Source organism: Diadema antillarum, unplaced genomic scaffold (assembly GCF_040938485.1).
Source record: "Diadema antillarum isolate AM-2024a unplaced genomic scaffold, OU_Dant_1.0 seq00001076_RagTag, whole genome shotgun sequence".
Lineage (NCBI taxonomy): Eukaryota > Metazoa > Echinodermata > Echinoidea > Diadematoida > Diadematidae > Diadema > Diadema antillarum.
In genome coordinates this window covers 1,329,820-1,353,850 of record NW_027271899.1, presented here as the reverse complement: position 1 = coordinate 1,353,850, position 24,031 = coordinate 1,329,820, and the positions used below count along the sequence as shown (strand labels likewise).

The 24,031-nt window shown below is 39.5% G+C and overlaps 1 protein-coding gene across 1 annotated transcript in view; it reads left to right on the top strand.

Moving 5' to 3' along the window:
• Positions 1-24,031, top strand: part of LOC139743417 (uncharacterized) — a 192,723-nt gene that overhangs the window by 9,673 nt on the left and 159,019 nt on the right. Inside the window, exon 2 of the mRNA XM_071653902.1 lies at positions 6,384-7,177. Coding sequence (XP_071510003.1) covers positions 6,559-7,177 — 619 coding nt within the window. The 5' untranslated portion in view covers positions 6,384-6,558. The remainder of the gene's footprint in view (positions 1-6,383; positions 7,178-24,031) is intronic.

Sequence of the window (24,031 nt, the reverse complement as noted above, 5' to 3'; positions counted from 1 at the left end):
CTTCGTCAATTTTGTAATGTCAGAGCAACAGAATGATGTAATGAATATGAAAAGAATTTCACAAATCTCGATTTTACAAAATGAAGATCACAAATTCCCTTGCCTGTTGAAGGAGCTTGGTCGGTTGGTTTTTTTTTTTTCAAACCCTGTAATAAAGGCAGAGCCCAATCACGTGCTCCATTTCATTTCATACCTGATTTTTTTTTATGCAAATAGTGATTAACTAAGCATAAACAAGAAAAATACCAAGCACCTTGTGTGGAATTGAATTGAATTGAATTGAATTAAATTGAAATGAATTAAATTGAATTGAATTGAATTGAATTTCATGAAAGTAAAGAGATGTAACATTCATACACTGCTTTCTATATGATTTAAACCCCATTAAACTTCATCGATATTTCCGATCATTTCTGTTAGAAATCTGGGTCCATCCTCTTCTCGTAATTATATAATTCTTTTGCGAATGGCACGCTCCAGTTTCCATCCAAGAGAAAAAGTTATACACGTTTTTTGTTTTTGTTTTTGTTTTTTGTACCCCTTTATCTAAACTTTTAAACCGCAGTTACACATGTCTTTACTGCATCATGTTGTACTGGTAAAGATGACGACTTTTAGCTCCGTGCTTCTCGTACTTCAGCCTTTCCACTACACTGTCATTCAAGAAGAGTTAAAGGGACTGTACAGTACTGGTTGAGGGGAGGACTCAGGTTTATAACATTCCTAAGTGAGATAATGAGAAACCTCTAATGAAATATGAAAGAGCATGTAATTTTAAGGAGGATTCAATGTTTATTCGATGAAAATTGGTTTTCAAATGGCCGAGATGTAAAAAAAGCGATAATGATAAAAGGCGACAGGCCACGCCTTTTATTTGGATCTCTTGGTTTCACCTTGTTTTTTTGTTTTTTTTTTTGATATCTCAGTCATTTCAAAACCGATTTTCTTCAAAGAAACTTTTGATTTCCCTTAGAATTGTATAATATATGCTCTTTGACTTCTCATAGAGTGGTTTCTGAATATCTCGCTAAGCATTACAAGCTATATCCTCACCTCAACCAGAACTGTACAGTCCCTGTAAGTTGATTGCCTGCATGGGAGAGAGAGAGAGAGGGGGGGGGGGGGGGTGAGAGGGAGGGAGGTGAAACGAAGGAGATGGAGAAACGTACTCCATTCTATTACATTCTGTTCTTCCTCTCCCTTGGATTCGATTGAAGCGGGAAGAAAATATTTCTCGGTTTTCGCGCGATTTTGTACGCACTTGCCTTCCTTCACCCGTTCAGAGATCTGTTTGATTCCACATATCGAAACCTTCAGGGGGCCCCATGTCATTCTAGCTCTCAGACATTTGATCATAATCGGGGGGTGCCCTGTCGTGAAAACTGGAAGAAAAAGGGGAAGAAGAAAAAAAATGAAAGGGGGAAAAATTCCACCTCGGGATATGATAAAAGTGCCCGCTTTATTGTGATTCTTGAAAGAGAGGAAGAAAAACAACATCGTGAACATGCAAAACTTACTCGTTTGAGATCGCACGACCTCCAGTTTTTTGGTCCGGAGAAGAAGTGGCGCCCTCTATGTTGGTTAACACGTAGTTTACACTCGTCATCACTATCAATAACAATTTCAGCAAGAAACAATAGAAAACGTTAAACTATCAACCGTATCCGTAAATTTGAGGGTAATAGTTTGTCTGACGTTGCACAGTTGACGAATATCTAGTTCGTAGATACGCCTGTAGTTCAAATTTGCATTTTTTTCAATGTGCGTTTATTTCTTTGTTTGATTTATTGTAAAAACCATTCTCCATGATGTTCTGCTAAACGTGGGCTTAGCAAGATTTAAAAAAAAAAAACGTTTTTTTTTCTTAAAACTTCAAAGTGGTATAGCAAGCATGTTAAATGGAAATTTATTTCTCATGAAATCTTGTTATACTTACAGGAATACAGCTAAAAATTGTTTCTGATTCCCCTGTTAGAATTATCCCACATTGCCGCCAGTTTCCTGCCCTCCCGACCACCCCCACCCCCTAAAAAAGGTGCCACAAAGAAAATAAGCAAACAGCAACAACAAGTATAAAAATTTGGCTAGGATGTGCTTTCACCGTGTCCAAATTTCGCTCTAGTGTCTAAGTTATCCCTGAAGTTAACAGTCATATCAATCATTAATGCATAGCTTGATTAGCAGTTTATGGTACTCCATGAGGAGCTAATTACATCTGAAGCACTTGGAACAGAATTCGTCAGTTTAAATTTTCAAAGACTATGGTAAATAGGTGAGGGAGGGTTAAGGACAAACGAAAACCAGGTAATAGATACTTTGCCTAACCATAAGTGTGATGAACCTTCGAAATTTGGAAGTCATGTTGAAACCGAAAAAAAAAATACAAATTCATGTGTTACAAACACATCTAGACATTGGTTGCAATTGGCGTACATAGCATTTACTTGCTTTTTTGCTCAACGGGGAAAAAAAATGAAAGAAAGAAAAAAAAGAAAATGAACGGGGAAAAGGACTTGGTCAGGTCATACGATTAGGAGTAAAAGGGCAATAGTGGAGAGTATGCGTGCAAATTCACACGATCCAATAACAAGGACTTTGCCAATCTAAACAAGAGTGAATAATGGAAAGTACCCGGCTCTTGAAATTTTTTTCGCCTGAGAATTATCGGAAACTCGAAACGGAGTCTCGGAAAAAGTTCTTTTTCCCCTCTCTTCTTCGGGAAAAATGTTAGAAAAAAAAAGGAAAAAATGCTTTCAGTATTTTCCCTTCTGTTATCCTGTTTTCAGGCGTCAAGTCTCTTGCGGGTTTCTCCAAATAGCGTTCGGAATTGGCCAGTCGTTTTCCACGAGTAATGTTTGGTTGGGTTTTCGGGCATTGTAAGGCCCGAATGTTGTTGGAGAACGTCGAGGGAATTCAAACGAACACGGGGAAAGTCCTTGACGGCGTAAAACATCAAACTTTAAAAAAGAAGCTACGAACAACACCAAAAAAAGAAAGAAGTTCCTTTCCCCTTCTCGTAAGAGGGCAAGCGCTCGTGGCAGTTTGTGAAAAACGTGACAAATCATTGCGTGTTTTCCTTATGCGTTACTCTTAAGGATGCCATTATTGCCATAGTAAGTTTTTGTGAGTTTATTCAACTTATGTTACTTTGGTAACTGGTTAGCTATTATCATACTAATCTTATACTTATTCTTATTCTCTGTCTTCATACTATAAATTATCAAAGAGGCGGGTTTTTTCTCCATCCCCTCATCACTACATCCAATATCAATAACATTCGGCACATTATGATACATCTAACAGATGAATCGTAGTGTTAAAGTTCAAATCAAATCAGTGTAAGAATAGAATAACAATTATCTCCAGCAGTCCCAGAATCACATATTTAAATAATGTAAGTTTCTCCAACCACCTTGTACCCATTCCCTCCTCTTTAGCCGTTGATTAGATAAACCTCCTCGTGACCCATTTTGTCCTTCCCAGTGAGAAGCTGACGGGTTGTGTTTCCCGCCGATGGTGCGTGAACTTCTGAGCTCGCAGAAGTGCATGTTTCCTTATTTTGGGCCAGAGGAGCGAAGCACCTGCGTGCTCCAAAGGGTCACCTTCGACTACTTTCCCCCCACACTAGATTCCAGTTCCCCCCTCGTCCCCCTTGGGCGAGAGGTTGCCGTCATCTTTTGGGCAGGTGGTATCGTGGGCGTTATGCGATTCAGCTGCTGTAAGTGGGGATAATAACAGGACGTTTTCCATCTCATGCTCGTGTTCATACGTGTGAGTTATGTTGGCGTTTTCATTACTTTTCTTCCCCTTTTACCCATCTTTCCCTTCTTTTTCTTCTCTTTTCCGTGCCTCCATGATCTTCTTGCTCACCTGTAGGGCATTGCTAGAATTCTTTACAAACTCTTTCCTATTTAATTTCATAATCATCATTTCCCCCTAACCATATTAACTTGATTCCCTAACACTGATTCCACCATATATCAGATTATGATTGTTCAACTTTATCATTTTGTTCGTATAATCTTTTCATATGTGAAGAGTTCTCTTCAAAATTTACCCTAGCAGAATGGAGGTACATGTACCTAACTCTCGAAAAAGAGTGCGACTATTAACCTACATCGTATGTAGATGTGAACTGCAGCGTGTTTCAAAAGAGATGACTGAATTCGGGCGTCTGCCAAAAATAATTGAAATCTGCGTTTATAGCCTCACGAATAAAGTTATTTGATTCCGGCTGTCTTGAATTTGAACGTTTCAGTTATTCTATATCCATAAATAGATTGTCGTTAGTTACTATGTTTACTGATGCATTTTGTTTCATATTTTACCCTCTTGTTGCTTACATATATATTCCTCTGCAATGTACTATTTTCTTTTTAAAATGTAACATTTTACTATGTCTTTACTGACGTCAATATGCAAGCTCCACGATTTTATTTTGTATTTTTTCATGTGATGCTTTGATTTATTAGGTTAGGGTTATCAATGAGAGCTTAGGATGGCTGTTCTATGTTTTTGCTATCTATAGTTCCAAACTTTTATCAAGGTCTTTAATGTTCTTTCACCTAAACTTACTCTCTCGTAGATCCATCGCGCTATGACGTAAATGATACTTTTCCAAGAAAGTTAAGACGGAAGAGATATGCACACTGCGTTTCGATAAACATTACGAGAAAAATAATAATAAGAGGAGGGTACTGGTGTAGGTACACTCCATAACTTGATTATCTGATCGAGATTGCGCGGGTACCACCTGCCTTGATGCCAGTAATCAATTAATTTTGATATCACTCTACGCACGACATCCTTATTCTCAACAGTCGCAATTATTATTACTCAAGGCTGATTAGGTATTGCGGAACTCAAGGATTTTTTGAAATTTCGCACCTAATCAATCGCTTACTGAAGTTCATTGCAGAGACCATTAAGGATATACGTAGACGGTGAATTTGCTGACATGAATGTCATGACAATGGCGAATTTCTTGTTTCATCATTGATATTGTACACTTCTCTGATTTTTTTTTTTTTTTTTTGCCTACATCCCTAGCCATCCAATGATCTTTTTCCCCGAAAGGATTTTTTTTGTGGGTGTGTGTGTGTGGTATTTGCAAAGCAAATGTTTAATGTGGACGCAAGAGGGCGTTATCTGCTCATTTCAGTGCCAGGCTATGCACGTATTTTGTGTTCTATAAGCTGTCCAAGGTCTGTGGTGTGTCAAATACATACTGCACCCCTATAAGATAGATCTTTGTAATTATGTGAAACACTTTAATATGAAATGCAATACTTTCAAGGATGTCTGGTGATTTTGAAACAAACTGCAAATTACACTCGAACAAATTTTGTTCGTATACTTTCGTATCACACGTTATCGCTACAAGTCTTTATCTTCGGATATCGACGAATAACTTAACCGTAGAGGATCATGATATCTTATTTAGTTGACTGTTACTTTGCACTAAACGGCAATAATACTGACACCGACCAACAACATTCAGACACGAGACAATTACACTATACGGCTTGTACTATTCAGTGTATGGGACTGTGTGTATGAGTGTTCTCGATGAGGACTTTTATGTGCCAAGGTTACCTAGGATCATTGTTAATTCATTTGAAATTTGTAAAGACAAATTTTGGCACACATATGTTGGTTTTAGAGTATCGAGGATTTGATCGTTAGCACTATTACCCAATCATTGTTTTCACTCGTATGCAGATCTGCAATGTGTATTTCCCCCTTCAGAATCCCTTTTCTTCATCATATTGATGAAATTAATGTTCCCTAGTCATTTCCAATCCCTAATGTGCAGCCATTTATTACGCATAGCACAACGAAATAATTGATTGAGATTATCACACAATCGTACTTAGTAAATAGGGAAATTTATATCTTATTTTTCCAGTATTTCATTTCATTTATTTCATTCTTTCTTTCTTTTCGGCAAACATAACACAAAATGAATCAGAAGATATAACATAGGCATGTATTCGACTTTACATGGTATATAATGGTTAACAATATAAGGTATAAATGGTTAACAGTATAAAGGTGGTCTTCAATTAAAATTTGACATAAACATGAATGGCTGTATCTAACAAAGCTGATATCTCACGTGAAATCATGAGCACAAAGCTTGGCTGTTGTTGTTTTGGTAACATTACACCTACACAGATAAACTTGGAATTAATGATTTGAATGCATATGTTGCTCCATCTAGTTCGTAATATAATGCCCGTCAGTGTCTGTAATATCATTGATGACGTTAAAGCAGTTTTTCCCCTCTGGATCATTAAACTTGAAAAAAAAAACATTAAAGGAGATAATTTTAACATCATATGGCTTCACGGAGGAGTGTTTTTCTCACTTTCTGTATGCAGATTATTCCTGTGTCGACGGAGAAATTACAAGGAATCGTGACTTTTGAAAACAATCCGCGCATCTTGGAAAGGGAAGCCCTTCGCGTTCTCTATAATTGCGTCATCAGAAGAAATGAGCGATTTCTCCATCCACCTATGATGAGTACCCAGACTTTGGGGAAGACCTCGTCAAGCAATGGCTGAGGGAGGCAGCAGGACAGTGCTATCGTCGTCGTCGTCGCCATCAGATGTGCGCAAGCGCAGCCCCGCGATCCCGTCCGTGCGCGTCGAGCAACCGGACGACGCTGACGATGAAGAGCAGCAGTACGCAGACGACACGCACGCCGCCAGTCCGGAAAGCGCGGGTTCTGACGAGGCGCCGAAAAGGAATAGCGCCGCCAACCGATGGCTGATCGTGCGGTCGCATTTTCACAAAGAGGCGGATGGCGGCTCGGTGTCACCTGTCGGAGGTACGGGTAGTCCCTCGGAGGGGCCCACTGATCCAAGGAGTTTGATCGCGCTCATTCAAACGGGGTCGTCGGTGCAGAGCTACACGCGACTCAAGAGGCAGCTGAAACGTTGCGATCGCCAGTGGGTGCTCCGATTTCTGGAACTTCGTGGATTGGAATTACTCTACTTGTCCCTGCAACGGCTTAGCGCTCCTGGTCCGGGCCGCCCCGGCCGACGATCGCCCAGGCTTGCGGATGCCTTCGCGCAGATAGAGTGTGTTGCCTGCTTCAAGGCCGTGATGGATTCTCAGGCAGGATTGGAATATATTATTGAGGATACCGAATTCACTCGCAAGTTGGCCAATGGTGAGTTTTCACTCAGAATTCTATTGCATGTTTACTAAATGCGAATACCATGCGTTTAGATTTTAGAGAGTAAATTGCGAAGGTCTGTAACACTTTTGGCACTTTGAATTCGTAATAATTGTGTAAAAGCACAAAACAAGTAGAATTTTTTTTTCTGCAAGATCATACTGGCTTACATAAGAGTAATAACAATGATAGAAATAGAATACATGCAATAGAAATATTTGATGATAAGTCACACTGTTTAATGACGAACACCTCAAACTAAACTTTGGGAAAAAAGATAAGGAGCTAATAATAAAGTGAAGTTAACAAAATACATGAATAGTCAAATTTGTTCACGCAACACTGCTTGGCAAAATTTGCGAGCATTTTGTCATTTTCCCCTGAAAGCAAGAATCTAACGGTCGCTGCAAGAATTAGAGAAAAAAAAGGAGAAGAAAGAGAGAAAAACTCGTTGTTTTTGTTTGTCGGTGTAGGTCTATTGTCTTGGCAATCTGGTTTGCTGTTCATGGCCTTGGTCCATGGCGCCAAGAGTGTCGGAACAACAGTTTACGAGTGAACATGAACACAAAGAGGGAGCACAGTGAATCACGAAAGGCAAAAAGCATTCCACAACAGTAATTTTTAGCTTCATATAGAACAAATAAAGACGTATTTAGTGTGCTAAGGCATACTGGTATGTGCACTGTTTTCCATTGTTCTTGATTAAACAACAGCAACATATCGAAGGCCGTTACTTCATCCTCTTCCAGGTCTGATTAAAAGTAAATATTCAGTGCCTCGCTACCACTGAAAAAAAAATGGGGTGCACAAGTCTTCCTTTTATATACTCACCACCATTGTGCCCTTTCTATATATTCCCCATACTTTTGTTTTCTGTGTTCATGTAGTGTGGAAGTCAAATGTGTGTGCAACGGATGAAGCCCAACACTGCTTTCTAATACGATGGGATTTTGGATAGACCTATAAATAGACAGTCTATTCTTTTGCACGCTCATTAGCGCGACTATCAAAGCTCGGTTGTGGCACAACTACGGGTATACCGGCAGCTGTGTCTCCGACGCGGTGTTGTGGACACCAATGCCACGACAACAAAGTATGGCTTCGTGCACGCATACAAGTGCAAGAGCGGATGACATCTCAAAATCTGCAGACCATATAAATGTACATGAAACCAAAAACACACACACATACACACATACACATATACCCATACATGTACATGTATATCAGCCATAAGAATTGATTAAGAAAAGATTCGTTTCTTTCTTGACGTATTAACGTCTAAAATGAATTTTTTTAAATGACAGCATGTGACGATGAACTAGCATTGTTATACACAATATCATGCAACACTGTGTTTGTTCCGGAAAAGACATTTTCTGAATGCAGACAGATTATCACAGCGCAGGCACAATTAAAGAATGCATTCTATGTGAAGATCAAAATAATAACTGTGTGACCCGTGTATTTGTCTGTAAACATGGAGATAACGCTACGTCATGGATGACGTCACGTAGCTTGTTAAAGAGCAGTCAGGAGTGACGCAGAGAGAGAATTATATAGAAATATAGAAATACACAAACAGGGAATAATATTTTTACCTAAAGGTACTCAAAAACTCCAAATCTCAACCGAGCCCATTGTAAGGCTGCTCACGCCATCGAATCATGCAGGCATCCTTATAATCACCCAAAACCCTGGATCCAAATCCAGATCCAGACCCAGATCACCAACGCAAACTATCTTTCATCGCCTTCTACCACAACGGACCTACTTCTCGTGAAAATTTCCTCATAACTTTTTGAGTAATATTAATGACATACAGACAGATCAACAAACAAACAGCCTCCAGGGAAAACATAGCATCATTGGTAGAGGTAACGATAGTAAATGTAGAAACCGGATTTAGATTAGTTAATTTCGACGCAGAACTTATCCATACCACACTTAAGTAGAAAACAAACTTCCCCTTTCGTGGATTACATGTATAACTAATATCGTAGTCAGTGGAAACGAGATATAAAATGCATATTGTTGATTGTCAGGTAAAGATGAATGGTGGTAAAGTGGGGTAGTGTCGGATAGGGGAGTGACTAGGAGGTGGGGGCGGTGGAGGGGGTGTCAAGGGAAGGCATTGCCTTTGTGAATATTGATGTTTGTACCCAGGTCGTGTTTATCTCTCGGAATGATGCCATTTTGACACGTCGCGCAGTGATTCGAATCACACATGACTGGATTCGAAAAGGGAAGTATCTGTCGATAATCACTTGTTTGCAGGGCTCACAAACATCAATACGCCTGCATGTAGTTCATTTCACAAAATAGCAATGCATAAAAGGACAGAAATATTGATATGAAAGCGCCCATAACAGGTACTTCTGCCCTTATAGCAGAGGAAACGACATTGCAATGCCCAAGTGTTTCAGTTGCTACCTATAACATTACTGAGCAAGGGACATGAACATCACTTAGATTTGAAAGTGGAATACTGAGGGTTTTCATGTGTCTGTATGAGTGAAAGGTGGGTGGTCCATGTCTCATGAGTTGGCGCAGTCACCCAATCGCATGAGTAAACATACATTCCTACCCACACTGAAAGTTTGTGTTAAATCGCTGGTAACTTTGCCCCATAGACCATCGTACCTGTACGTGTGCATCCGCGACAAGGTGATGGTCTCTTCTCTCTATTTCTCCACCTAACCCCCCCCCCTCCCCACCCCCACCTCCAGCCGGGCGACATAACTCTTCATCCACCTGTTTACTTACTCATGTATTTGATCATATTTGATCATAATTCTTTTATTACAGTCATAATTCTTTATTTCCATATTTCTGTACCCGTATTTGCAAATACTATTAATGTCGACCTCATATAATTCCATCTCCGTAGCCCGTCTGGCTGCCACCCATCTCGCTGTGTCTGCTCCTTCCTCGTCTCTACATCTTTCCTCTCACCCTCTCCCCTCCCCCCCCCCCCCCCCCCACGCCACCCCTCTCTCATCATCGGCTCCCCCCTCTCTTTCTATCTTTAATACTTTCTTACTTTGAATTCTATCCTCATTGTGCGTCGATTATTGCAATTGATAAACCTATATATCATTCTTATTCGATTCATCCTCCTTTCCCTATGTCGCACGAAGTAGGATCTTTCTGCTAGATACACCTTAGTTACAGCTGCCCTCCTCTGATATAACCCAGGTTTTCAGCAATTTCCAACAACTGGCCCTTATCATTGCTTGAATTTCATGCTTTTTATCCTTGCTCCCGTCGAAATAATATTCATCTCCTTTAATTTCTTTTCAGCAGTTCCACGTAAGCTCCGCTTTTCCGTGATGTAAATATGTACTCATATATTTCGTGAAAATATTTATGACACCAGTCAAAACACACTGCTCTATAAAGCCGTCTGTCTGCCGTCAAAAACAACTACATTAAATACACACATGAACAAACGTAAATGCACATTTCTTTTTCTCTTTTAGGTGGAGTTTAAAGTCTTCTTCTTCTTCTCCTTCTTCTTCCATGTAAAGTGGAGATAGTATCATATTTCAGTTTTTGGAATTTTGTCGAATTGCGTGTGTGATGCTGTTGAGAGACCCTTCGATGCACAGTGTAGTGTAGTGTAGTTCTCTGCAGGGAGGTGAAGTTCTCTGTAATCTCATGTCCCCGTTTCATGTGCATGGATATGGCTTCTGTTCCGTCACGGACAATTACGTTTTCATTTCAGGGTCAAGAAACAACTTTACGCGCGGATAATCTGTTCATTACCATGGCCTTGTGAGTGGTTTTAAGAAAGTACCATAGCAGCAGACGGGATGTGGTAACAAACGTTTTCTCACAACAGTCGAAAAAAAAAAAAATGCCCAACACTCCTGAGAAGGCTACGTTAATATATTTTAGACATTTCGCAAAGAGGTTGCAAAAGAAATACATGGGTCTTCTTTAAACTCTTTTAAACCTCTTTCTCTCTTTTTCTGTGAGGTGTTTTTTTTTCTAGTACTCTTTACTTCCTTTCAATTTGAGATGGCAAACTCTGTAACTGCATTCTTATGAGATTTTAGGACAGTCATCTGGCATCGTTCCCTCTACAACCGTCACACACACACACACACACACACACATACACCAAAAAATCGATAACTGTGAAGTAGCTGTTAATTGTAGAGGATCGACTTTTGTATCCTCTTACCTTATTATGCACGATTCTTCCGGTTCGCTATGGCAGTTCGTTACTTAAATGACTTAGGCCTCATTGGATTTAAAGTAAAAGTGCACTTTGGATTTTATCAAGCTCTTTAATCTGTGTCTTTGTACAAGGCCAAGAGGGACTTATCTTTTCTTTTTACTTTGGTAACACCCTTTGATGTTATACCACAACAATAATGCAGTTTGACGTTTAGGTGTATACTGTATCCCCCCCCCCCACGAATGTTTTCTTTCTTTTCTTTCTTTTCGTTAGTTTTGTTTTTTATAATCGTCAATTATATGCTTTTTATCGAGACATAAATCCTCAAGGTTGTGCATTAGAAACTAAAGTGCTATCGATTTGTCGTGCTTTTTTCCCCCATCCACTCATTCAAATACATCGGTTCCTTCCTTTAATAATGCTCTTACATCATGTGCCCGCAGAGATCTACAAGTACCTTTACATTGCTTGATCATCTGAGTGTGTTTCATGCTGAATTTTGGTTGGGATGAAAACCCATAAATACATGCCATAATTTTGATTTTCGGTACAGCCTAGTATCAAATGACAAATGCCGCTTTTTCCTCTCTTCTTCCCCTTCCATTCGTTTTTATGTTTCTGTTTTTTTTTTCAGATATCATACAATAGAATAGGTTGTTAAAAGTGGGAGTAAAATAGTCGAACTCTGGAGAAAGTCATCACATGACTTAAAGCCACGATTCAACATCGGAAGCAGCGATTAGAAAAATGTTCAAATCATCACATTTGATGCATTATAGACGTATAGGTCAGTTGTATCACAAAACACTCTACCGCACAAATATGACGCAAATATAAGGAAATATCACTAATTTTCTCAATAAACCATAACTGCAGACAGTGTATTCTAGAGGCGGTTTTCAATAAAGCTATTGTTCACATTTTGTGTATTTAACAATAGTTAACATCGATTATGACTTGGCAAAGCCAAGACGGAGCATAATGAAAATATCAGTGTATTGACCCCTTATAGAATGTTGGCCACTTGTAATGTGTGTGTGTGTGTGTGTGCCCTCGTCGTGATCTATCAGAATTTCGACCAATAGCTTTTACTCTCTGTGTAACTACAAAAATAGCCCTGAGACCATCAAGCCCGATTTGCTCATCAAATTTCAAGTGAAAGTAATTCGATATTCCACCGGATTGAAGTTGAATGCCTTTGTCCTTGCTCATCTTAGAGCAGATTTGAAGATTTTATGACTGGCGCGACTGAAAGGTGAAAGAAAAAAAAATCGAATATACAACGTGTGTACACTGAGTATAAATGGAACACAAGGCAGGTGACACGAGAACGGTACGTTGATGAATTATGAAGCATTTAAGTCGGTTACACTTTTTCTTTAATCGATTCCTGAACAAAGACATCTCTGTCTGGGGGTACGTAGAAGAGGTCAAGTTTATCGGAGAAAGTGTGATGACCTGATCATAAGTATAATCGCTACCAAGTGAAGACTTCATGGAAGTGTATAGGCAAGAGTGTAAGAGAAGGAAAGAAAGAAAGAAAGAAAGAAAGAAAGAAAAGAAAGAAGAAATATAGACGCCTACACACACACATCCACACACACACACATCCACACACACACACACACACACACACACACACACACAGACAAGCAGAGGGAGAGACAGAACGGCAAGAGAAAAGGGAGGAGGAGGAGGAGGAGGAGGAGGAGGAGGAGGACGGGGAAGATATCAAGAGAACCGTGCTTGTATTTGCATGACCCCCCTGTACCCAAGGGGTCAGGAAAACCCCTGGAGGGTGAGATCCGTCACCCTAATACTTCCGAGCTGACAGGTGCCGGAACAAGTCAAAATTTGGGGTTTGAACCACAATAGGGGGGCAACTAACCCTTGGAGGCGTGGTAGCTTTCTTTCTGTTATATTCCAACGGTTTTTTCTCTCTCTCTCTCTTTCTTGTCTTTTTTTTTTCCATTATTTCGCCACATTTTACAAAAACACATAAGTTCTACAGACAAAATTTTCTTTTCATATTTTTGATGTCAGCCTCACGCTTGTGCCAAAGGTGCGGAAGTAAATTGAAGAACAACAATGAAAACGATCAAGACAGGGTATGATCATCGTCATTTTTAGAGGGGGGAAATTATTGCCAAGCAAAGCCGAGATGACAGTTTAAAAGTAATAGAAAAGTACAACGGGCAAAGGAAACCGCGGTCGCTTTCAGGAAACGAACGTAGAGTCAAAGAATGCAAATTGTTGTTACAAATGAAAACGTCAATAATGTTTCATTTCAAGGCCCCGGCTATATGTACGTATCAACAGATCTAAATACGAGTGAATGTTTTATGTGCATGTTTCTGTAAATACTCATGTAGCGATCCATTCACTGTTGTTTTCATATTTGTGTATTTTGTTATAAACAATCAAACAAACGAATATTGATAAACGATAACTAAGTTAGTCAATAGGCCTGTCATTCATTTACGGGTAATGAAAATATAGTTCTCTAACTAATTGTATAAAATATAAGGAGTGAAGATCCCCAATTAATAATACGGAATACGGTTTACTAGTTGAAGGTACAGAAACGATTAAAAAACACTACACTAAACAGAATTGACACAGAAGAGTTAGTTAAATGCTGAGAACACAACCGTAACCATGGGAAATGACTTAAATGAAGCAAGGGGGGTTGAGATTTATTCTTATTCGTCTATGAAGTGATGTTTGAATCAGTTGATATATTCGTCCATTCGAAGAATATTATGTATGTAAATATTCTTATACACATATCATACACACTACATGTATGTGTATGTTTTTTGTGTGTGTAATGTGCAGATATGCATAACATAATGTACTTATCGATAGTATTCATTCAATTCAATTTAAATTCTATATTTCCATCGAACAAAAGGCGATACATACAAAATATAAAAATAAAGAAAAAGTATTAAAAGCTATAAAGTAGTGTACAAAATGTATATACGAATGAATGTATAGTATAAGAGAAACAATGCTAGAAGAATGACAATGAAGAACTAGATAAAGCGATAGAAAAAAGTGATCCACAATAAAAAAGCAGAGCTTGTGAGAAATAGATAACTCGATAAACAGTATGCAAATACCATATTCATCAAAAATGTATCTGTTTGGCAAGGGCATTTGTTAGCTGCTTGTTAAAAGCATATTGTCAACAGTACTTGAACAGTACAGAAGAAATACAAACATAAATTTTGCGCCACCGACATTGTTCATTGAGCCATGTGTACCAGAAAAATTTGGTAACAAGAAATGATACAATAAGTACATACACACACACAGTTAGCCACGCAAAAAAAAAAGAAACAAAAAATAGCCTAATGCGCACATGAACAAAAGATGCAATATTGTACTATATAGTGGTAGAATGTGTCATATGAAAAATCATTACGAGACTCGAACTCATAAATGGGATCTAAGTAGAGGTAAGTCAATGTGTGGACATATACTGTATGCAAGTCATGGTAGATTAGCTTGAAAGCAGAATTTGCCATTATACCTCTAAAGTTTGATCGTTCTGCTTCGTTGTCCCCAAATCGAGATTGGAGCTGATTACCCGTTAATTAGTAACCTAATCAATTCTAGATCAAGCCGTTGCCAAGATCCGCCGCTCAAAACACCATGCACTCGAAAGTACACACAACGTATAATAATGAGTAGATGTTGTGGGGTCGGTTGGTTATGGTCTCGGTTCACTGGCTAGTTACATCTTACTCCCGTCTTGCGTATGATACGGTAACTGCACTCCGACAATCGCGGAATGGCATCGCACGGTGTCCGCAGTATACGTCACCTGCACCGAGTCCCCTCCGTTGTACAGGTGTGATGAGCACTGTATTTGTTTTCCGAGTATGCAAACTGTTTACATGCCAACTCTATGATCGTCTTTCCGAAGCGAGCGAGAGATTTGCTTGTAAAGTGCACCGCAAAGGCTAACATCTTCAAGACGAAACAAGTTTCCTATGTACGCCTTCTTTTCATCTTTTGTCTCTGCTTTGGCTCTGTTTTGTTTTATTTTGCTTTTGTGTTGTTGTTTTTTTCATCACTATAAGAACCTATATCCAAGAGTCTATGTTTGGGACAGGAAATCATAACAATACACACGATAGGAAATGCAACAAAGTGCGCTATTGGATGAACGAATAGAGAGATCAAGCGGATGAGCGATAAGTTATCAAATTTCAAGAGTGCCTGCCGATACGGATGGATATTGATTACGGGGGTATTGAAGGCTATGATAGGCTATTAAATTCGGCCAAGTGTTAATGATGTTGTCAATCGATGCAGCAATCAGCTAGGTTCTGAAGTTAATTGCAGGCGATTCGTTTGCTATGTGATAAAGCGGTTGAATTTATGGGTCAATATTGTCAATACGCGAGCTGTAGTTTCAGATAAGCTTTGATTTATACCATCGTAACACCCTTGGCCAAGTATCTTTGTATTGCTAAGATACATACGGTAAGTTTTTTGTCTGCTCCCTTTTGAGTATATCCAGACGACATATATACATACATGCATACGGATACATACATACATACATACATAAAGAATATCAGAATTGTCCCAATTTCTTCATGTAATCAGCAGGGATTCCACGAAGGGAAAATGATGATGCAGATAAGATGTAGGGCCAACTTTTCATGAGAGTCTCTTATACAAACTCCTTGAACAAACTTTGTCACTACAGGAATCTATTGTAGCATTATGTCTCGAGTGAGGTGGACCCCACTTGCTGGTTCCACTCGAGAAAGACAAAGGTAGACTTCAGCGAAGCGTTTGCAGCTCCTCTTAACTTGTCCTTATGACAAGGCTCTGCTATGATCATAATAGCAAGAGAGAGAGGGGAGTGTGTGTGTGTGTGTGTGTGTGTGTAGTACATGTGTGTGTTTGTTTGTGTGTGTGACATAGAGAAAGAGGGGGAAGAGAATGGGAGAAGGCGTGAGAAAAGACTCATCTGCTTGTTTGGCTATCTGTCATTTGCGCTTGCAAGCGTCTCTCCGTCAGTTGCATTGGTTTCCTCTCTTCTTCATCTCTCCCTCTCTTTCCTGTCTCCTCTTCCCCCATCTCTCTCTCTCTCTCTCTCCCTCTCTCTCTCTCTCTCCCTCCCTCTCTCTCTCTCTCTTTCTTTTTTTAAAGCACTCACACTTATATGCACACACACCCTCTATCCTGCTTTATATATCTGTCTATCTCTCTTTATTTTTAGATATTTATCTACTTATATTTCTGTCAATATATCGACATTTTGTCACTATCCAACTGTACATCTGTCTATCAATCAATCAATCTATCTATCTATCTATCTATCTATCTATCTATCTATCTATCTATCTATCTATTTATCTATCTGTCCAGCTATGTAATCATCTATCTATGTATATATCTATCAATCTGTCTTTGAAATATCTCTTTCCAAGCTCCGCAATAGGGTTATTCCATCTTGGTATAGTGCTATATAATATGTATCAATCGCTAAATATTTGTTTTTCTATTTTAGTCTTCGCTCCTCTCCGTTCTTTCACTCCGTCTGCTCGTTACATTCTTTGTGGACATAAAAGATTAGAGGAAAATAGGCCATATTCGATTTGAGTGATGACAAAAGTCTTGACAGGGATAGTGACACCAAAAAAAAGGGGGGAGGACCCACACGTCCAAGCTATGTAGCAACCAGTTGTTGACGAATAAACGTTCTCAATCAACCCATCCCCCATCTACCCTCGCCCACTCACACCCACACCCTAACGCACACGCAAGCACGCCACAAAAGAGACGCCATAAGTAACGTGTTCCTTTTTTTTCGCCTTTGCCCAACGTGAGGAAGGAGTGTGAACAAAATACAAAGTGATTAAAAATGATTATGACGAAGTAATGTAAACAGAGAAAATCGTTAAGCATTTCAGTGTTATACTTAACTCGGCGATTGTGTTGTGTTGCTCTTAACATCTCGTTCATCAGCCGTATTGGTATTTTGTTTACTGGTGATGGTCAAAATAGTAGATTATCAGCATTGTTGCTTCCATGCTCATAAGAAGCTGTCACTTAATTTCGCTAAAGTTTCAAGGTTATCTTTACGAGGAACAAAACAGTTTATTGATCCTTATCTTATGGTGCCATTGCCTGCCATATATCAACATATGCGGTGGTGACTGTCAGTTACGATCCTGTATACTAATGATATATTCAGTACAGTTTATTGACATTAAACCTAACATGAATCGAAAGGAAACGATGTAGAGTAGTTTTGCCCAGAGGGTATATAGTAAAGGATCATGAGGGGGACTGGTACTTTCATTTGGAACATTAGCAACGGTTGCCAAAACAATCGGGACTATATAGATAAATCAATGTTTACTTTTTTGCAGGCCCCACTTTACCGGGGCATTTCGGCCCTACAGCCAGCTCACCGACCTTTGAGTCTCTACATCTGACAAGGGAGACCTGTTCATATACATGGATTCACAATCTACCCCTTTCCCTCAAGCCTATACACACACTCACACATGTACACAATACACCGATTTATATCTGTTTGGTCGTTTGTATGTTCGGAATCAGCTTGAATGGCGAGCACAGTGGATTTCTATGTTTCGCGCTGTGAATACGTGAAGGTTGACACACATGGATTTAAAAAAGACTCCATGTGATCAGTAAAGCTTACCTTCAAACAAAGGTTTAAGTGTATCGGATCTGTTCTGCAAACCCTCCCAATTCCGTCTAAACTAAATCACAGAAAGAAATCAGAAAAGCTTGTGTGAAAACTCAGGCTCGAACGTATATAAAAGTTCGGCTCTGTGATACGGATGTATCAATGAACTTATCATTCATATTCTTCTATGTTTTAAAATGAACCAGTGCCTTTTTGATCTCTAATAAATGTTATCGTGACTTGTTTGTGAAAATGTGAGTTACACTGTATCTAAAGCCACCCTTTGCCACGAGAAGTGCATTTCTTCACAACTTGGATCTGATGGCTATCATAATATCTTCCTCGTCTTTTCTCAAATCTTAATTTTCAGTGCAGGCACATGACTTATTGATTGCAGTGTCTATACTGTGGCATGTTTGATCGCAGACGTGTCAACCCTGAAATCAACCCTGTTTTTATATACCTTATACTCTTTTTCTTTCTATTAAGGGTACGGCGGAATTAGTCATCGGAAGTGATTAGTGGATAAATAACGAATATACTATTTGCATTTATCAACGCAATCAATCTTTGTCGACATGGGAGCCCGGCTACACCTTTTGCCTTATGGTAGACTGGAAATGGGGATCATGAGCTGTGAGATGAAATTCCAGAGCTTATTTTCTTATATATACAAATATTACACATGCATGTATATATTGAATATCCCATCCCCCTCCCCACCAAAAAAAAAAAAAATACACCTGGTTGTCTATGGTCGTATACGTACAATATCCGTCAAACCTTCCAAGCAACACATAATATCCATCATTCCTTCGAAATACTTTCTCATGGGGTAGCATGTGCGAATATTCTACGAAAAGTCGACTTACTAAACAACATAAACAATAATACTAAAGACGTGCCTTCATTTCTCACTCAGTGGTATGATCTCACCGAACTCTCACCCACGGGTGAAGTTTTGTACAAACTTTCCCCTCATACACGGTGTGAGCTGTGGAATAGAGAGCTGTATAGAGCAAGTATAGCCGTCTTTCGAGCCCACTGAACAGTGAATTATGTGTATGGCAGAGACACGGCAGAACTTAACATGAGCCTCTTGTGCACGAGAGCGTTTGTAAGGATTGCCAAGTGAAAGCCTGGCCCAAATCTCATCGGATTAACCGACAAGGTTCTTCAAGAATGGGCAGAGAATAAAATAGCGAGGTATAGAAAAGAAGGAGGAGAGAGTGAGAGAGTAGAATGATACCTAACAAAAGTATGAAAGTCTGACGGTGGCACAAAGTTCTTATCCGTGTCGTCCTAAGTCCTCGCTAGTCTGTTTTCGTCATTGTTCCTTCTAAAGCTCTTCAGTAATTGTCCTCGGATTTGTCTTAAGGCAGCCCCATGCATTTATTTTTTCTTCCCTTTGCCCACTTTCTCTCATCTTGAACAGCTATTGGACTATGTGGTCTCGTTCACATCTTATCTCGACCTTAACCCGAAAACCCGCAACCTCTTAATTCTCATCCAAACGTGATAATGTTTGCGGTTCAAACGTGAGGGGTTTCCATAATCATGGCGTTCTATTTCTTCTTCTTCTTTTCCCCCTACCTATACTCCTAAGCTTTCTTTTTCTGTCACAAGTTTTCTCTTTCTGTCTTCGGGTATCTGTTTGTGTTACTTTCAGCAAACATATCTTGTGAGAGCGATTGAAACCCTGCATGGTTGGTAATGACTACTGGAGAAAAGGAGAATCGAAACTCTCATAATGTTATCATTATGACCAGACGTCTTGCAACAAAAAGCGTCGCAAGCATTCCTGGGCATTTCTGGACATGATGGAGGTTGTCAATATCACAAACATGTCTACGAGAATATTAAGCACAGCACCCTCATCACCAAAATTATTGTTAAAGACGAAAGAAAACTTTAATGAATCATTCTCTCAATATCGGGTGATACCAAAAGAGGAAAATCCGGGAGTGAATTGAAACATTTACAACCCTGATGCTTTTTAAGAATGATATTTGTCTGCCATTGAAAATTTTGGATAGATATTGAGTGGAATGCACATAAATCATTACTTTCCCCACATAAATCAGATAGTATGTTAAGGCCGAAAATCGGGAGGGAGGGGACCTATTACTGTACCTTTTACTATAACATTTTTTGCCAGTATAATACACAATTTATTTGAAAAGTTTTTCAACAAACTCTCAGAAATCAATGCTCTCTTTAATCAGAAGTGCTATTTGTTGCAGCACTTTCTGTGACATCCGTGTACGGGTTCTGTTTCTTACATCGCTCCTTGAAATAAAGACCATCAGAGCATGACGTCACCCCTGTAATTTTGAATTATTGTTAGCAGTCGAGCATATTGGTCGTCTTCTACTCTTCTTTTTCATCTTCGTCACCAACATCTTCTTCATCATCATCATCTTCTTCTTTATCATCTTCTTCGTCGTCTTCTTCTATTCTTCTTCCTCTTCTCCTTCTGCATGCCTCCTCATCTCCTCCTTTTTCTTCCTTCCTTCTTCTCCTTCCCCTGCCTCTTATTCTTTCTGCCCCTCCTCCTCTACTTCCTTTTTTGAATGAAGGAAGGAGTGAAATTCACGTCATGCTTTTTCTGTTTTATGCGATAGTGTCTTCTTCTGACAATCGTCGGCATCGAAATCGCTCCGCGAACGGATGCATGGGAAAGCATGAAGGCAGATATGAGAATGTTTGCTGTGAATGAATGAATGAAGGCTGGTCCTTCAGGACACAATACGTTATAATATGACAAAGGAGTCGAGGAACAGTAGCAGTGTTTATTCCAGACCAATCTGTCGTTAACTGTGAAGCCTCACAATCTCATGGCTCGACTTTGGGTTGCCGTCAGTCATCACTCTTTTTAGCACCAGCAAACAATATCAGGGGATGCACAGCAATAAGTCAACGGAGGAAGATGTCCTGTAGCCGTGCTTTACCCAGAAGACCAACTTTTAGACCCATTTTGTCGCACGTTGTGAAAGTCGTATAGCCCTAAGCTCCCAAATCCAGCCACCAATTTTGTTTGTCGTCTGTTGTTCAAAATGAAGGCTTCATCCGTAGCTTCCTGTTTTAGAATGAGAAATGAAAAAGCCCATTTTAGCCCATTGTCTGAACTATCTACCAAACTACTTTGAGCGAATCTTCGGTCTGAACTGGTATCTAGGGAGCTTGCTTGTTATTTTCCAGCTTGATGTCGCTTGACCATCCTGTGGAAAGCTGCCTGCTTTGGATCAAACACCCCAATACGATAAGCCCGTTTTCGTTACCATCAATGAGCTTTACTCACGTATTTCACTTGACTATTAGCATGGAGTACTCATTGGTAAATCTGGATCAAGCGGTTGTCATTGTGATATTATATTCCTTTACATTTGGAACTAATTCGAACTAATCAGAACATCAAACTGCCGTTCTCCTAGGTATGACCACAGGCAGCATTCCAAATTTAAGAATTGATTCAGAACTAGAATTTTCGATACTCCTAGCCCCATTCTGCTTTGATCATATTCCAACATTGGCTGAAGTGTGGCGCGTATGAAATTCATCATGAGGCAAACGGGCTGGAAATTTTGGAGGTGTACAATAGCTTACTACCATATCAAAAGCAAATGGAAGATATTGTATGGAGCATGGGGCGCTATTGGTGACAGCCCTATGTTTTCTCTTCAGACCAAGCCCCCTAAGGAGAGGCGTCAGTGATTAGGGGTAAATTTGACCGCACATCTACTCAGTATCCCGCTGGGAGCCTACGCCATATCGCTCTTGCCAGTGGATCCCGTCAGAATGCATATAGCATGGCATATCTAAAGGGAGGTGATTAATCGAGCCTCGATCTGTTTGGTCTTCTTTCATTTTGAGGTGGGGGAGGGGAGGGGAGAACTATCAGAAGAAGATAGGTCCAAATTCGGTCGTCGCAACCTTGCGCAATGCTATGTGAACGACATGGGGTCCTATAGTAGAAGTGCGTGTTAACTCTCGTGCAGAAATGAGATGCTGCACTCTCATCCTAACCAAGTTCCAGTCTTTTGGGATATCTATTCACTCGTGCAATTTCCGAGAACACGGAATTTGACTCATCCTAATCATCTTTGTCAAGAAAAAGAGAAGCTCATCTTGTATGGACGATTCAGGTACGATATTCTTCTCAGTAAGCGATATTATATACGACCCACTAGACGTTGAATTCGCCCGCTGGTGTAATGTGTCTCCATCTATTCCTTGCAAGTAATACCGGGTAAGAAAAGCATTGATTGCTAACGCTGCAAGTAACCTTATAGCACAGACAAGTAACAGGTCTACTTGTTGTTAGGTACGGGTCCCGCTGGCCTCTGCTACCAGTATACATGGTATACTGCAAGAAAATATCAGACTCACACTCTCAGTTTACAATGAGGACAGGGGGTTGTGGGTATTTGCTCTCCTACTATTGCCCTGAAACTCAATCCCATTGCCGTCTCCCGAAAAGGCCCAGAACATGAATTTTAAAACATTTATTGCCGTATCAAGTTCAAGGAAGCATGGCAACATGTTTTTTTCCTCTTTTGTTTTTCTTCTTATGAGGCTAAAAGAAAAATGTATGTGAGTATCATTGTTTATACCATTCGTCGTCGTTGCATCATGAGCCATGTACCAGTACAATTTACGGCACTTTTATCGCGGAAAAACAAAATGATATTGATGCCAAAATACTTGTATAATGTAGTGTGACTCATCGTGACCTTTCTTAAGGTAAAATCAATTTCGTGCTTAAGTGAACTAAACTGATAATTATGAAGAGTAAAGTCAGGCAAATCGAACCCTTTATAGTTTCAGTGAAATCACTGAAAATATGGATTTTAATCTTTTCACAGTACAGTGATAATTCCACAAAAGCTAAAGGTTTAAGGATTAAGTTTACATCTCCTTCTGAAAAAAAAATAAAATCGCTCGGCATTGACCAGCAAAAATACCTTCATCGATTTCAAAATGATATAAATAAAATCATACTATTCTCATCACATCACTCTAGACTTTTGAAATCTCAAGAATGAAAACGGATTAAGAGGGTTACATTTACTGAATTATTAACGAAAATATTTCCTACCAAAACGTTTAATGCTTAAGTTTGCTTTTCTTTGTTTGCGACCGTAATACCTTTATACACAGTCCGAGCAATGCAAATTCGCTAAAGTGCATGTAAGCCGACATACATTTCTGCATCACGTTTAGCAGCCAAGGTCGTGTTTTCTTTGATATTCATGATGGAAACGGAATTATACACACCTCAGTGGTGTCCTTTAAAGTTTTACCCAGCTGCCTTCTGAAAAGAAAAAAGGTAATCTAGCCCCACATCCGCTGACAGGCTCGCTCTCTTCCGACCCGAGTCGTTCTCCATCGTTAGTCCGCGGAGGTAAACAAGATCAATGTTTCTATTTTCACTTTGCTTGGTGGCAACGGGACAACCAGAAGTTCACCTCGGAATCTCATAAACTATACTTAAAGGGGTGACGATACCTAATCTTCTTTCTGCATTTTGTCAAGTCAAACTTAGAAATGGGAAAGAACGATGTGAAGCCTATATATGTACAACCACTAGGTCGGGTGGGAGAAGAAAGTCGCTGGTCAATGTTGTCAATTTTCTCGTATTATCTCGAGACATAATATTTCTTTCTCACATTTCGTCACTTCGTGTCACATACACAGTGACATTCCAATCACAAGCTCCCAATCTCGGATAACCATTACTCACCACCAATGACCACAATGTTCCTTTAACACCATTATTCTTCAATATGCAGTAATATTCCAGTCATGTTCTTATATTTGTTATTGCTTTGGATGCAAACCTGTGTTGTGTAAATCACTTGTGTATGATTTTGCCATGCTTCGTCAGTCGACGAGGGTGGAGACACGTCATTTTAGTTGTTGTTCTTTTTCTGTGAAATATTTTCCCCTAAAAATATCTCGGGACAAAATAAACAAA